The 15,662-nt window shown below is 35.0% G+C and overlaps 1 protein-coding gene across 2 annotated transcripts; it reads right to left on the reverse strand.

Moving 5' to 3' along the window:
* Window positions 1-435: 435 nt before the first annotated feature.
* On the reverse strand, window positions 436-13,820 carry LOC129453436 (calpain-2 catalytic subunit). 2 transcript variants are annotated; one of them, XM_073862108.1, is made up of 21 exons: window positions 13,450-13,820; window positions 12,900-12,969; window positions 9,763-9,881; window positions 8,770-8,903; window positions 7,919-8,087; window positions 7,704-7,787; window positions 7,546-7,631; window positions 5,025-5,099; window positions 4,765-4,925; window positions 4,507-4,676; window positions 4,306-4,317; window positions 3,943-4,154; window positions 2,611-2,647; window positions 2,213-2,278; window positions 2,036-2,093; window positions 1,880-1,944; window positions 1,630-1,698; window positions 1,252-1,330; window positions 1,010-1,126; window positions 846-901; window positions 436-755 (listed from the first exon to the last, which is right to left on the reverse strand). In XM_073862108.1, exons 1-21 carry the CDS (start codon window positions 13,684-13,686, stop codon window positions 732-734), a joined length of 2,100 nt encoding a protein of 699 aa, XP_073718209.1. In that variant the 5' UTR covers window positions 13,687-13,820; the 3' UTR covers window positions 436-731. The 2 variants fall into 2 exon arrangements, with proteins under 2 accessions (XP_073718209.1, XP_073718210.1); XM_073862109.1 differs by lacking the exons at window positions 12,900-12,969; window positions 13,450-13,820 and adding an exon at window positions 10,079-10,353.
* Window positions 13,821-15,662: the final 1,842 nt, after the last annotated feature.

Below are 15,662 nucleotides of genomic sequence, written 5' to 3' on the forward strand. Positions count from 1 at the left end.
ACAGATACTGAGATGGTGGAAAAAAACAGCATTTAAGGAACAAAGTGATGATATAATAAAATAAGCAGAGAGTTTATTGAATAACCAGGTAGTTGCATTTCAATACTAAGTCTAACTTTATCTGAATATAAACTGATTCAACAGGTGTTATTATACCAAGCAAAGACAGGAGACACTTCCTTATCTGTACCTGTGAAGACAATACAGCACCCGACAGAAGATTAAACAGTAATAAAAATAATAAATTATTGAATTAATATATACAAATTAGTAAATGTTAGGGTCACACTTTAAATATTTGTTATTGTTAGTTAATAATAAATACAATTGTGTGTATTAATCAATGTGAACAGTTACTAATTTTGATGTTAAAAATGTATTAGTTAATGCTGAAATTAACATGAACTAAGATTAAGAAAAGCTGTAGACGCATCATTCATTGTTAGTTCGTTTTAATAACGTTAACAAATACAAACTTGTTGCAAAATGTTACCAATGTTAGTAAATATAATTATTGGTAAGAACATAACATTTTTGTTAAATGTTGTAATAAAATAAGCTAAATGAGTACTCAAAACTCAGATCTTTAGATTCATCACCATTAACAAATTGCATATCGAAGATAGTTCAAGGTTTAGATAACACACTCGGGCTGATTTCACTCCATCAGCCAAATCATCCTTCTCCTCGGAATTCTGAGTCTTTTGTTTTTGCAGGAAATTTGTGGATTTTTAAGAGAGGGTCAAGCAAAGCCACTACAAAACAAAGCACAGACACAATAAGAAAAACTGTATAATATACAAAATCATCACAATTAATAATCTTAATTAACATTTTTACTTCACCTGCAGGATATCCAGCTCGATTTTCCCGTTGTTCCTATCGAACAATTGAAACGTTTCTGTGTAAATAAAAAAGCAAGTAAGCCATTTCTGGTAGCTTGACAGATTAAGTTGGATTATATTGGATACATGATAATCTTTCTTGTTGTGTTAACAGATAAACTTACCGAAGAGCATCTCCAAGTGGATGAGGCAGCCCACAAAGTTATCAAAGTCAATGGCTTGCTGCTTCTCAGCATAATGTGAGATTATCACCTGAAGTACTTTACCGTTCACTTCAAACCCTTTGGAGAAAACACACATAATCAAATTTCATTGTGACCACTTTTTCATCTTCATAACACATTGAGGAGGAAAGATCTTTAACATTTAATAGTTTGTCCTATAAACAAACTAGTATAAACAATACCTGCATCTTTTAGTGCATCTCTCATCTCATATGAACTCATAGTGCCTGACTTGTCTGCGTCACGGTTCTTAAAAATTTCCTGATGAGGTATCACAGAAAATAAAATATAGTATTTACATCACTTAACACAATGAAAAAGTGTGTTACATTTGTGCTTTATGGCCACTTATACTGTGGCAACTGTACTGTAAATACAACCGTAAATAAAGTTGTCACTTCTCTTTTGAGTTCCTAATCCTGTGTATGCATTTTTGCCTTCTTACAGGAGTGAAAACTGCTTTCTACGACTAAATTCACCCATGAATAATTCATATAGTAAAAAGCTGAATTTAAATTAAATCCAGTTTAAATTAAACTGTGTTGTTTGGTGTGATTTACCAAATATCTCTGGATCTTTATCCACAGTGTATGAAACTCCACCAGACCAAGTTTGCCAGTGCCATCTTTCTGGATTTAGGGTCAAGGGTCATGATGGGGTTATGATAGTCTTGTGACTATAAAGTGACACAAGAATCTTAAAATATAAAATGATATCTGATGTCTGCATAAATTCATCCAAAGGTATCCTAAACAATATAAAATCCAGTAATGTATCATTTGTTCATATAATCCAGTGAGGAAAGGATACATCTAGCAGGTCGATAATGTGACGACACGTTTCTCTACTGAAACCATCAGACTTGATATCAGTTCCTTTGTGAAAAAAACATAAAATGTTAGTGTTTGAATAAGCGGCGAGGTACAAATACTACTGTAAGTTAGCTTTAAATCTGAATTTTATTACTTTTAGAGATAAAGTTGTTCAGCATCTGCTGTAGCTCCACCACAGACACCTCCTGGTCCTGAATAGAAAAGACAAAATTTCACCTCAACATTACTGTGATCAATATTGTACATCCTACTGCACAGGCAAATAAAATAAAATTCAAATAATTAAATAACATTCAGTCATTTAACTCACATTTCCAGCGATCTGCATAAAAAGCTCTTTATAACTTGTGTCCACATCATTGTCAGATATGCGATCCTGAGAGAAATAAATTATATTTTATCCAATAACTTGGTTTGTTTAATTCAGGGGTAAATGGAACTCAAAAGAGTATGTTAGAATTCATAAACTCCTGTGTTTGTCTTTGTTCAATTTAAGCGGTCTTGTGGTGTGACAAATGCATTGTAAAGTACAATACCTTTCAATTATCAATGTTATAGTCAATGTTATAATTGCTTCAAAAATTTGAAATATTTTGTTTGAAATTGTTGTCACACTAAAGGACAATTACATGTGAACTACGCATATTCCTTCCTTACTGTATTATCTAACAACAATACACATTATTTGTAATTAATAGATGAATTTACCTTTTTAATATTTGCGGTGATATTAACATCCATTGGGCTGCATGGAAAAGAGACAAGAGAAATATATCGATCATGCATTTGTAGGGAATCATTATAATTTGGGACGAAGTCAAGTTCATGTCAATGATCAGATATTGAGGTTATCTTGACAGTTTAGTATTATAGTGGTTAATAATATCCCATAGTGGTTAAAAATAATGTGGAACAGACAAGGAGCTAGTACCACCATGTGGCGTTAAACTAGACTTTTAAGTAGACAATATCTGTAGTCTTAAAGGTGCCTTATATTATTTCAATGCATTCTTTATTTTATATTTTCTGATATCTACATAGGAGGTATGTGGCTTTATTAAGTGCAAAAATGTCCATTTACAACCCTAGGATTTGCCCTTAGAATGAAATGGTTTATTACTACCTTATTTAATAGGGTCATGATTAATAATGTTGTGCTCTGCTCTGATTGGCTGCTTCTCAGAGCAGCTCCTTTAGGTAGCTCTGTGTGTGTGTGTAAAAAGAACTTATGTTTGAACTTGTTTCAGACAAGATACGGAAATTGAGGAATAATCAATTGTTTGGAGATTTTTTAATGGTCATTTCTGAGTGGTAAGTTTAGTATGGATCAGCAAAACTGTAACGTCAATAGTAGAACTTCAGTCTAAACGTTAGCATGTAGCATTAACTAGCATATAGCGCTAACTTGGCAGACACAACTTTGTTTTAACATTGAACTTAATTTAATGTTGGGTGCGTACATCGCGACCAATGTTGAGATTGGCCTGTTTTTCAGCTGTTCTTTGCATGCACAAGGTTGACATAAGAAAGAGGAAACAATCATGTTTGAGGCTCACCATATGTCATTCCAACCCAGTATCACGAAATCTTTTCCGTGACCCGACACGTTTTTCCGCCTTTTTGCATGAACATGTTACGTATTTCTGTTTAGGCGTCAATGTCACGTATTTATTACTCAACTGTATTGTCATATTGTCTTACCATTGTCGCTTCGATTTAGGGTTAGATTTACGTAAAATGACATACTAACGCAAACACCAAATCTAACTCTAAACCGAAGCGACAATGGTAAGACAATAGGACAATACAGTTGAGTAATAAATACGTGACACGTAAACAGGAATATGTGACATGTTCACGCAAAAAGGCGACAAAACGTGTCAGTGTCACAGAAAAGACTCACAAATTTACGTGACTATAGGTACATGATTTTGTGATATACAGGGTTGGTCATTTACAATTACAGAACTCTTATTAATTATCTATGCCTAGCACACACGCCTATTAAAACAAGCACTTGTATAAAAAACTTTGACAAACCTGGCAGCCGCCTTTTTCTCTGTGAACACACGCAGTATAAAACTTCCCTGGCAATTGGGCTCATAAGTGGAGGGGATGATGACATATTCTCCAGGAGGCAACTTAAAGCGCTCGCTTATCTCTCGCAGGTTGGTGAAAGCCTTGCTCCCCGCAACTGATCGTCTATACAGCAGCACATCAGGGCCGAGATGAACATTACTGCGACCCTTGTACTGCAAAAACATTTATAGCCACAAACACATACACATGCACGCACGCACACACACACACACACAGATGAAGATATCAAGATGGATTACATCTCCAAACTTGGAAAAAGATCCTGTTACCCTAATGTACAAAACAAATAAAGCATGTACACACCTCATCTGGAACCTGAAACACACATACGACAGGATATTACTTTTCTAATTTTAAAAGTCATATAGAAAATATCAAGCTTGCAAAAAGTTTGGTTGCATAATTTCAAGCAAAATATGTTATTAGTAATGTTGGTGATAAAACTAGTTTCAGTGTTAATATCTGTGTAGTATTGTTGGCTGCATGTAAACAGTGTTGGGTTACCTCATAGATAACAAAGCCAATGGCATTCAGGGATCGCCCAATGCGTTGATCTTTACGCCCATCTTTCTGCATCAGTCCCACCAGCAAAGTGCAACCATCTTCTCCATCATAAGGGTCATCATCAATATCATCAAGCTTGATCACAAACTGAGGGTTTGAGGAGAACGTAGCTGAAGAGAGAGAAAGAGAGAATAAATAGAAAACATGTTAAAACACACATTTATGTTGTGATGTGATCTTGTGATTGGTTTAAGATACCTGGATTGTTACCGCATCCTCCTGCGGTGGATCCCACTTTCCAGTTGCCATCAAACTGGCAGTAGTTCCAGTGCCTCACCTCTTCACTGGTCAAAGTGTCTGGAGTCAGATTACAAATTTCCAGCTTTGAGAAATGCCGCACAAAGTCTGAATATGCCATCCTGACAGGAAGAGAAAGAGATATGTATAAAAGGTATATCTGCAAAAAGTAACAGGGGTTGAGTGGGGGTTTTTAGCTGTTCAGTTGAAAGTTTTCTTACCAGAATTCTCCATCCTCAGCTGAATAATTCAGTTTAGCTTTCTCCTCCGGTTGGACATTATTCCACTCACTGGAGCTAAAAAAGAGAGATATTTTTATACAAATTTTTCAGTAAGACTACACAATGATTCAGGAATACCTGTCAGGAATAAACCAAGATAAAAGTTGGTTTGATATTTGACTTTTGTCAGATATTCAGTCTCGGAAATAGATTACAGTTAAAAACTTGTTGAGTAAATAAACAAAAAAATCTGTTTTCTTACCTCGCAATAGTAAGCTTATAATAATGATTTATAATTTGAGCTGTTGGGTCAGATTTTGCGGGAAATATAACTTATTGAAACGGAAAGTGGACCCGGTATTGCATGTGTGCTGCTATGCAACAAGTTTGTAACCTTGCAAGAACCAAAAATTGTCAAGCGTACTGTAAGGTCTTTTGCCATCATTTTGCTAAAAATAATAATTAGTATCTTTAATACTGTATATTTCTATATATTAATATAATACAACTAATAATAATAAGTAGAACAGTGAAAAAACAAACTTTTTGGTGTAGTAAAATATATTACATTACAATACACACTTCATTCATGTACAAAATGAACTGTGTGGGAATAGTAAGTCACATTATATATTTTCTTGTATTATTTAAATGTTTTATAGTCACTGCACATATAAAATAAGTACATTTTAATAAAAAAAAAATTAGGGTGTTTAAGTCTCCTTAAAAAATTAAGTTAATTTAAAATCAATTAAAATCATTTAATTTAAAATTAAATATAAAATCATTAAAGTGTAATGAAATTATCAGTATTGTAGGGAATACCCATAATCCTTTGTGCCTGAATATTTTGATTATTTATATTTTGATAAGCTTTTAACAGAATAGGAACTGATAAGAACTTTAATAAAATTATTAAAGTTGTTTTGTTGTAAATTATAATTTTGTGAAGCCACCGTTCAGGTTAACAGTGTTTACATTAACCATGTTCAGCACATTTTGTTGTATTTTTCTCCACAGTACTGACAATGCATGTCAAAAACAGTTTTATGTGCGTTTCTGTGGAGAATCAAGTTTATTCAATGACTAACATATTCATTCATGAATTTTGTGTTATAATGCCATTTAGTAACTAACTCCATACAATGTTAACGAAAATAACAAACAGCACAGTCTACCATACTACAGTAAAAAAATATTTATTTAATATTTTTTAGGACAGTAATGCTTCAGTATTTAAACAAGTAATACCTAAACGATTAAAATAAATCTAACTTCTAAAATAAAAAATAATTAAGTGACATTTACTTAATTATTTAACAAATGTTTCATGTATTATTAATATTAAGTAGATTTTGATTCTGGATAAGTTGTACTTTAAAAAAGCAGTAAATTTTAATTAAAAAAGTTACAAGGATTGTTTTAAGGAAATTTTACAAGTTTTTTTAGTGTAGTATCTTTAAAACTGTATATTACTATTTATTAATTTATTATTAATAATAATAATAATAATAATAACAATAATAATAAAGTATCTTCAAAACTGTATATTATGAGATTATTTATTAATTTATATTTTTTTAATATATTTAATTTTTTATAGTAATAATATAGGCACATAACACTAACAGTAAACATATAGGCATTAAATATAATTACTTAATAAAACATTTTCATGGTACACTCTTCCACTGAGCGGTATGTGTTTGTACATTTCAAAGACTTTGACACACAACGTGCCATTTTTTAATAGTGAAAACTTTTTATAGGAAACCAGTGACTGATGCGTTCCCTATTCCATGCAGCCTTTGCAGGATGCACCCTTCGAATTTGTATGTAGCTTTTAAAGGTGGACTGAAACTAATTAACAAATTCACCGCCATTGACGAGTTATCTCGTCATTTATGAGTTCATATTTAACTAAAAAAATATGCCTTTCTGGACGAATTTCAAAGTGAAAGTGTAATACCGCTTTTATCCACCAGATGGCCGAATTTATCAAAAACGGAAGTTAAAAAGATTAAATGATTTATTTTAACTGCCTTTATGTTTGATAGTCATTCTGAGTCTGATCTCTAACATAAATTCCTTGACAAAAACGCAATTTTTTAAGCTTTTTGCTCAAAATGTTGAATTTTTGAAGAGAAATATCGATATTTCAGTGGTTAAATTAAGTAGAAAAAGTAAATATATAATGAAACGTTTTTTCCCCATTTTGTTTGTTTGTTTGTTTATTGCTTGTTTGAAAGCAGAGGGTGTGTTCTTTAATTTGATATAATTTGTATGTTTATATATTTATAGAAAATAATTTTTCCTGCAAGGAATTTTGTGAAAATTTTGTTAAAATCACAAAAATGCAGGTGGGCAACTTTTCTCAAAAAGGCTGGCGGTGAATGAGTTAACTGCCTGCTGTGTTCAGTTTCCAGAAAAGCCCATTTTAATACATTTATACTTATACACTTGGGATCTATTTAGGCTTTTGTGGCTGAATATCTAACCGACAAGTTAGGAATAAACTCACTTATCACTCCATGCACCCATCCACTCCTTATGACCCCACGGGTTCCTAAGACGCACCAGCTGCACCGGACACCCGAGGCAGTGAACCTGAATTTAAGTTATACTTCATATTTCAGCATTTTAGTAAGTTTTACCATAGCTTTACAAACATTATCTCACCTCCTCTGCACCAGTGACTGAGTACGCATGTCCTTTCACCAGCTTTAGGCTGGTCACTGCCTCTGTTTCATAGGCACTGGTAGTCTAGTAAACCGGACAAATAATACTAGTTTGTTTTCAGCAGGATAAAATGGTTTTGATTTAATAAAAGTTATGTTTTCATTGCTTTTATGCTATGGTAACATTCCCAGTACAAGTGAAATATAAATACTCACATCAATGGCGCAGCCAAGCAGGGAGCCCAACCCAAGTGCTTTCTGAATGATCTTAAACAGATGTGGAGGGGCTTTACTCAGCTCATAGTCCTCAGCAATACCTCCCGTAAAGTCCTTAAAACCCTCAGTGACTCTGCCGCCATCCAGAGCTTCATACGAGCCATGGAGCCTACAAAATATATTGAAATGAATGCATTTGTCAAGCTTTTATCCAAAGCGACTTAACCAAAGATACACCATTTTTTCAGTATGTGTGTTTGCTAGAAAACAAAACTCTGCATTCACTGTGTTTTGGACACAACAAAAAATGGATGTTCCCTCAAATAGTGCACAGTCTGTATGTTAATTGTATTTTGTAGGCTGTGGCCCAGGGTAGTGCTTTCCATCGTTTTAAATGACTCTAATATTTTTCATTATAAATAAACACATAACCTGTACAGTGGCGGCTGGTGACTGCTCTTCCAAGGGGCGCAAATTCAAAATATGTGTTCGGAGCGTCATGTGTTGCTTGTGTTTTCAAAATAAGTGCCTGCTGCACACGCGTCAAAACCATTTATGATAAAAGAGACGCTCACGTTCACAAAATACACGCAAGTCACTCCCTTAACAGTAATCTCTGATTACGCATGAGATTATGTGAGTATCTGGCAACGCGAGCGTCTCTTTTGTCTGCAGCAGACGGTTGCACACAGGATCTCTCGTCGCGCAGAACACATACTTTGAAAAAAGGAACCACACACATGACGAGCTACATACATGTTGTGACAACCTTCGCATCAAGTGCCCTCGAATAAAGAAGTCACCGCCCGCCACTGAACCTGTACCTCTCTATAACTCATACACACACTTACTTTGCATAGGCCTTCTCCAGCAGGGCGCTCCAGAACTCTGAACGCTCTGCTGAATGAACAAACAGCAGCTCTCCGTTTCTGGTAGGCAGACGATCATCAATGACAACATCCACCCATTCACCATACTGCCAGAACTACAAAGAGCATAATGACATCAGTCGGACCATCTTTTATGGTCAGGCATTTTTTTAACCAAACTCATACAATCAGACTTTATCTCTTTCCCCGCCATTGACAAGTTATCTCGTCAATCCGCAATACCGCTATTATCCACCAGGTGCAACTTATAAAACCCAGAAGTATCACCCTAGGGCAAACAGCTGTATGTCCGTGTATGTTTTAAAGATCGCTCTGAATCTGATCTCTATCAAAAGTCCTTTACAAGAATAGAATTATCTCAGCTTTTTGCTCAAAATTTGGTGTTTTTGAAGAAACCTAATCATATTTGAGAGGTGATAAAAAGAGAACTAATGAAGGTAGGATGAAAAGTTTTTTATTAAGCAGATGGTCTGTTCTTTCATTGAATATATTGTATGTTTATATATTTAAAGAAGAACATTTTCTGGGAGGCATTCAACTTTTGTGAAAATTATGAAAAATTCTGGTGGGGAAAAAGTTAGTCCAATTAGGTTATACCATTTTGTATATGTGACGTGACCCCGCCAGTTTAAAAGTCGCAAAATCTAATTTTGATATTTAGGGCGTCAAAGTAGTCATCATGACCGTAAAATTACTAATATGTAATACATGTTTATTACAATAAATTATATATTATAAACTGAAGCTTTGAGATGCAATATTGAAACGTATTATTTCATGAAAAATACTCAAATTGATTTTATTATTTTGACACTCAGGTCAGTGCCGCACATATATCTTTGGATTCAAAATACAATCAAATACCTATAAGCCACACTAAGCTTTTGAATATTTGAATACAAATGGTTGGTTGCAGATTTATGGACCCCAATGAATGTTCATGACAAATCTGACCTGAAAGTGAAAGATGCCAGCGTAACCATCCGAAAAGCTCTGACCAGGTGGGACTACACGCTCCAATACATTGTGGTTTAGAGTCAAAGAGGCAATGGCTGCCATAAGCCAACAGTCACCTGCACAGAGATCAAAAGTCATGAGATAAAGACTTCTTATTTGGTTATACTTAATTAATGCAAAGTCACTAACAGTACATACAGTCATTTATGATCATTCTGGGCTAAGCATGTTGCTGAAGTATCCACATACAGTAGGTTTTCTTGCTAAAGGATACACTGGTTGTAGTTCATGAACCTACAACCTTTGGAGTTACCTGTCACGACTGGTTTGGTGGAAGAGAACCCAAGTGCAGACAAACGTAAATAAACTGAAGATTTATTTACAAGGTACAACATAAAACACCCACGAGGGGTAGTGATGGTCGTTTTCGAAGCACTGCTTCATGAGGCTTCGAAACATTTATGAATCTTTTGTTTCGAATCAGTGGATCGGAGCGTGTTTCAAACTGGCCCAAGTCACGTGATTTTAGCAAACGAGGCTTCATTACGTCATAACTGTTTCGAAACGTTTCGAAAAGCCGATGGTTCACCACTAGGGGGAGTTGATCACATGACCAGTGTCTAATATGTTTCGGTGAACTCGGGTCAGTTTTATTATAAAAGTTCATAAAACATTTATACTTCTGACTAATAACACCATTTTGTCTATTCATTGTTTATAGACAGATTTAATGACAAAAATGTGCATAATTAAAAGGGTAGTTAGTTTTAATGATTTGTTTGCCCTAAATAAAACTAAAAACACATAATACACTTTTAACTATGTCTTAATTAAGTTAAATAATTTTTAAACATATTTTAATAAAAATCTTGCTATTATTTTGTAAAAAAAAAGGGTAAAATGTTTGGCCATATCTGCTTTACACTATTTTGACCAGCAGGGGTCGCCAGCGTGTGTGTTGTTTCGAACTGCTTCGAAAAACTGAATCAATTTTCGAAGCAATTGGTTCAATTGATTCTAAGCTTCGAAAAGCTTCGTTTCTTCTCCCATCACTAACGAGGGGGTAAAACGGGTAACATATGGTAATGAGACTAACTATAACAAAGAAACAACACTGAAGACTAAATAACACAGACTTTGAGAATAAGATACGGAGGACGTGAACTAAAACACTGTATATGAACGAACGTACGAGCACAAGACAGAGAACGAGAGGGCATTATAAGGACAAACACTCAAATGAGGAACAGGTGCAAATAATTACATAATTAAAACAGGAGCACACAAGGGAGTGGGGTAAAAGTGACAAGACACTGGGAACACGTGGCCATAACACACAATGTGACTCCACATGTCCCCACACAAAACACAGTACTGTCATGATCCTGCCATATGAAATCAGACCTGAATCTAACACAAAAATCTGACAAGACCATGACAGTGACGAGACACTGGGAACACGTGGAAGCCACACACAAAATTACTCCACGTGTCCCCACACAAAACACAGTACTGCCATGGTCTTGCCATATGAACTCAGACCTGAATCTAACACAAAGGTCTGGCAAGACCATGACATTACCGACCTACGCCAGTGGTTCTCGAACTTTTTCCGCGTACGGCCCCCCTTGTGTACAGTGCATTCCTTTGCGGCCCCCCAAAAGAAAATTTATGACAAAATCTGTTCTAAATTTTAACATTTTAATTAAATAAAACATATTAAGTTATACAAAGTAGTGCTGTTGGTTAGTATCCTTATTTTTTTTAGGTTTAATTACACAGAATTCATGAAAAATGAATGTATTTTGTAAAATGTCATAAAAGTTTGAGAACCACTGCACTAAGCCACATTCCCCTAATATCTCAATGTGTTTTTCCACAACATTTTTGGTTGGGCAGAATGCACCACCCAAAACACCCTATTTAGCAACCAATAAGCAACCTGTAAAAAACACATTACTAACCACATGTCAGGTAATTTATTTGAAAATGAAAAAATTAAATTCAGTCAAAACTTTTTTACCTTTTAGCTCCATAAAGTTAATTTCTCAGTGGTGTATCTTATAAGCTGCCATAATATTACTGTATTCCTAGAGGTTACATTTGTTGGTGTCTTAACCCTTATATACAACCCTTGTTGGGGATGTTAAATTAATGCATTAATGGTGCCACCTGGGGATCAACAGTAAAAATGACAAATTTTACCTCTTTGCAAAAAAGCCATCAAGAATGCATGTTTATATGATGTCATGGCTTTGCAATCAAAAAATGTTATAATGGAAGTGAATAGGGCAAAAACTCAGTAAATGAGAGAGAGAGAGAGAGAGAAAGAAATAAAATCGGATGCTGCACTAAAACCAACAATGCATCAAAGCCAATGTTGTTACTGATCTTTGACATGCCCAAGACTGTGATAAAAGATTTTAAAAAAATCCATTCCACAGTCACTTTTTATATTGAAAATCATTTTGTGTGTTTTCATTCCCAAATCCGTAACACCATTTATGAACTAGGTAATTAAAGAGTTAAAATCATAGAATTTTTGTAAACATTTAGTAGTTCTGATCAGGACTGAGATTGATTTACACAGTGGTTCTCAAACTGGGGGCCCTGAGATGGTGGCAGGGGGTCCCGTTTTAATGACGTTTTATAGATTAAATTAATTTATCATAAATTCTGTGTAATTAAATATCAGAAAAATAAGGCTATAATCAATAGCACTACATTGAACATTTTAATATTTTTGTTTAATTTAAATTTTAAGTTTTGGAATGTTCTATGTGTTAAATTGTTTTGGGGGGGGCACACTGAAAAACCTTGAGAACCATTTATGCATTTTACAGCAGTTTAATTTAGTGGATGTTTTCATCCCGAACCACATGAAAGGGTAGTGAATTTAAACAATGCACAAGGGTTAAAGAGGTCGCCCCCCGAGCATTTAGAGTCCATATTTATTAATTTGTATTTTAGGTTTATTGTTAACATATGTGCTTTCTGCAAATTTCATTTATGCAAGTTTATTAGTTTAGTTGATTTTTTTCATGAATATCAGGTTGTAAATGTGCATGTGGGATCACTGCATGACTGCTCTTGTAACCAGTCTCGCTAAACCATGACATTTATCTCAAGTTTACCTAATTCCCCTTGGCAGATGTCAGTCCGCTTGGCACCATCCACAATAAACTGAGGGTTTGTACACAGGTCCTTTAAAAGAGGAAAAATTATAACACAATTGCAACTTTTTGTGCCTAATGGCAAACATGAATAACAATCTTATATTTGCTTTTATCAAACGGCCTACATAAATAGTTAAACACATTTTATTTAGTTAAACCTAAATTCACACCATATATTTGGAAATTTGATTAAAAAAGAATCAAAATTAATAAAATTCAAATGATTCTCAACCGCACTGTTTTCAGGTCACTAATTCAGACACAACAAGGCTAAAATCAGGTGATTAATGACAACAATGGGTAAGTTTATTGAGATAACAGCATAATGGATGAAGGTAAATGACAGCTACTGATTGGCAGATAAAGCACAAGACAGCATAATGCTGGAGGTGTAATTATAGATGTGCTTTTCTTGCAGTGTCAGATGATGTGTAAGTCTGCTTTGAGGACAGTTTCCAAAAATCCTGTATATCCAAACATGTACACATACACTTAAACATTATATTACCTTTGGTCTTTTCCACTCCACTCCTTGTGCCTTGGAGGAATTCGGTCCCAGTTTCTCGTAGCCCAGAGACTCAAAACCCGCAGGGAAGGTCGGATCACAAAACAATGTATTTTTCTCCAAACATTCACGTTTCAGACTCTGATAGTCCTGCTTGTGGAATGGTATCGCCTTCTTGTTTGTTCCAATACCTTTTTCTCTATTCTGTCTTTTAGCAAGAAACTTTGCAGTGCTGCTCATTCTGCCTATTTATGTGTTTGATTCAATTCAAGCGCAGTGTGTTCTTCAGTCCTGTATAGTGTGTGAGTGGTTATGGGCACAGGTTGCTGGTTTTTAAGTGTGAGGTCTGCCATAGAAATGAATGGTGAGGGGGCGGGGTCACGCTTACCTGTAAATACATCATTGTGTTAAGACACATTTATACATTTAGCTGAAGTTTGAAAACATCTATTGGTCCTGTTGATTGTTTTCTAAAAATGTTTAAAGTAAATTAGAAAAATTTGGGGTACAATATGAGGGTAATTACAATGCTGAAAAAAAGAACGTAACATCTTAAATTTTATATGTCAACAAACACTGAGAGGAGGGGGAGAAGGAAGATTGTCATCTCTTCCCTAGAATTTTGATGATCTTTATTTTGATCTAGCCTTGAGTGCACTGGAATGCAATTGTCAAATCATTTGCTTTTCTAAATAAAATCATAAAGTACAATGTTATGATTTAATTATTTCTTTCTGTATTTCATATATACCATCAGGTGCTGGACTATAATTAGAATATCGTCAAAAAGTTGATTTATTTCACTAATTCCATTGAAAAAGTTAAACTTGTATATTATATTCATTCATTACACACAGACCGATATATTTCAAATTTCTTTTAATTTTCATTAGCAGGAAGCAGGAAGTGCTCTAAAACTTCCTGCTATATGGCTATATGGCTTTGTGAATGTCCCCCACATTTTTGAATGGGTTTTGTTTCACAATCCTCTCCAGGGTGCGCTTATCCCTATGCTTGTACACTTTTTGCTACCACATCTTTTCCTTCCCTTTGCCTCTCTATTAATTTGCTTGGACACAGAGCTCTGTGAACAGGCAGCTTCTTTTGCAATGACCTTTTGGGTCTTGCCCTCCTTATGCAAGGTGTCGATGGTCGTCTTTTGGACAACTGTCAAGTCAGCAGTGTTCCCCATGATTGTGTAGCATACAGAAATAGACTGAGAGACCATTTGAAAATGAACGTAGCAAATGTGTGACGTTGTATCGTTCAGTAGTGCTGTCGCAGTTGATCCGTACGGATCACAACCCACGGTTCGGCTCGCATGTGATTCCCAGATTAATACGCAAATTTAAATAGGAAAAGTAACACTCAATTGATTTAAAACAATTTAACGGCAAAAAGGCGCTAAAGTAAGCAGCTTACTTGTGGTTTAATGTGTCCGGTCCAGCTTCAGTCAGGCGTGATCAATCATCCATATATGCCCTTCAACAATCAGAACTCTTGATGTGTAAACTTTTTAGAGGGTTGCGTCACTGTGTCTCATAGTGTAATCGATTAAAATATATTTGGTGAATAGAGCAATGAAAACAACTTAACGTTTTTATGTGGGACGACTTTATACTGCGCTGTTTGGAAATCACACTCCGTCTATGTGAGTGTGCAGCAGGGGCGTCGCTAGACCCCTTTTAGTGGGGCACGTGCCCCAGTGTAAATCTTTTGTGCCCCGTTGTAAATCTCAAGTTTGAATTTTAGCAGTTAACTAGTGCAATCCTTTACAAAGACAGTAGCGGCAAAAATGGATCTATATGCAATGTAGTTACCCAATTTACGCTTGTAAAAGCAACGAAGCAGTCGCATTGGCGCACGCACGTATCCATGTCCGCGCGCGTCTTTGCGTTCATCCGCGCACAACCGCATTCAAAAGGTGATGCCATGCGAGTGAGTTAGCTTATGAAAACATGACTTTACATGAATTTACAAAGTAACGTTAGCTCAATGTATCTATATGGAGAAAAAATCCTTGTGAGAAGCCTGACTTAAATGCATATCTCTTCTCACACATCTGCAGTCCATTATATTATTAAAAAGTACAGCTAATATAAGTGATTTATGATTTTATATTTACCCTGGTGGTCTGCTTTTGTGGAAAATGTCAAGGAACGTTTTAAAAAGAGATGATGACCTTTGATTGGTTATTAAGAAAAGCTTATGGGGAT

Source organism: Misgurnus anguillicaudatus, chromosome 23, assembly GCF_027580225.2.
Source record: "Misgurnus anguillicaudatus chromosome 23, ASM2758022v2, whole genome shotgun sequence".
Taxonomy (NCBI): Eukaryota; Metazoa; Chordata; class Actinopteri; order Cypriniformes; family Cobitidae; genus Misgurnus; species Misgurnus anguillicaudatus.

Coding starts and splice junctions, on each gene's coding strand:
- LOC129453436 (XM_073862108.1), bottom strand. CDS start 13,686: ATGAGCAGCACTGCAAAGTTTCTTGCTAAAAGACAGAATAGAGAAAAA. Junction 1,945..2,035: donor GAACAACTTTATCTCTAAAA/GTAATAAAATTC, acceptor TTTTTCACAAAG/GAACTGATATCAAGTCTGAT. Junction 1,699..1,879: donor ACATTATCGACCTGCTAGAT/GTATCCTTTCCT, acceptor CCCTAAATCCAG/AAAGATGGCACTGGCAAACT.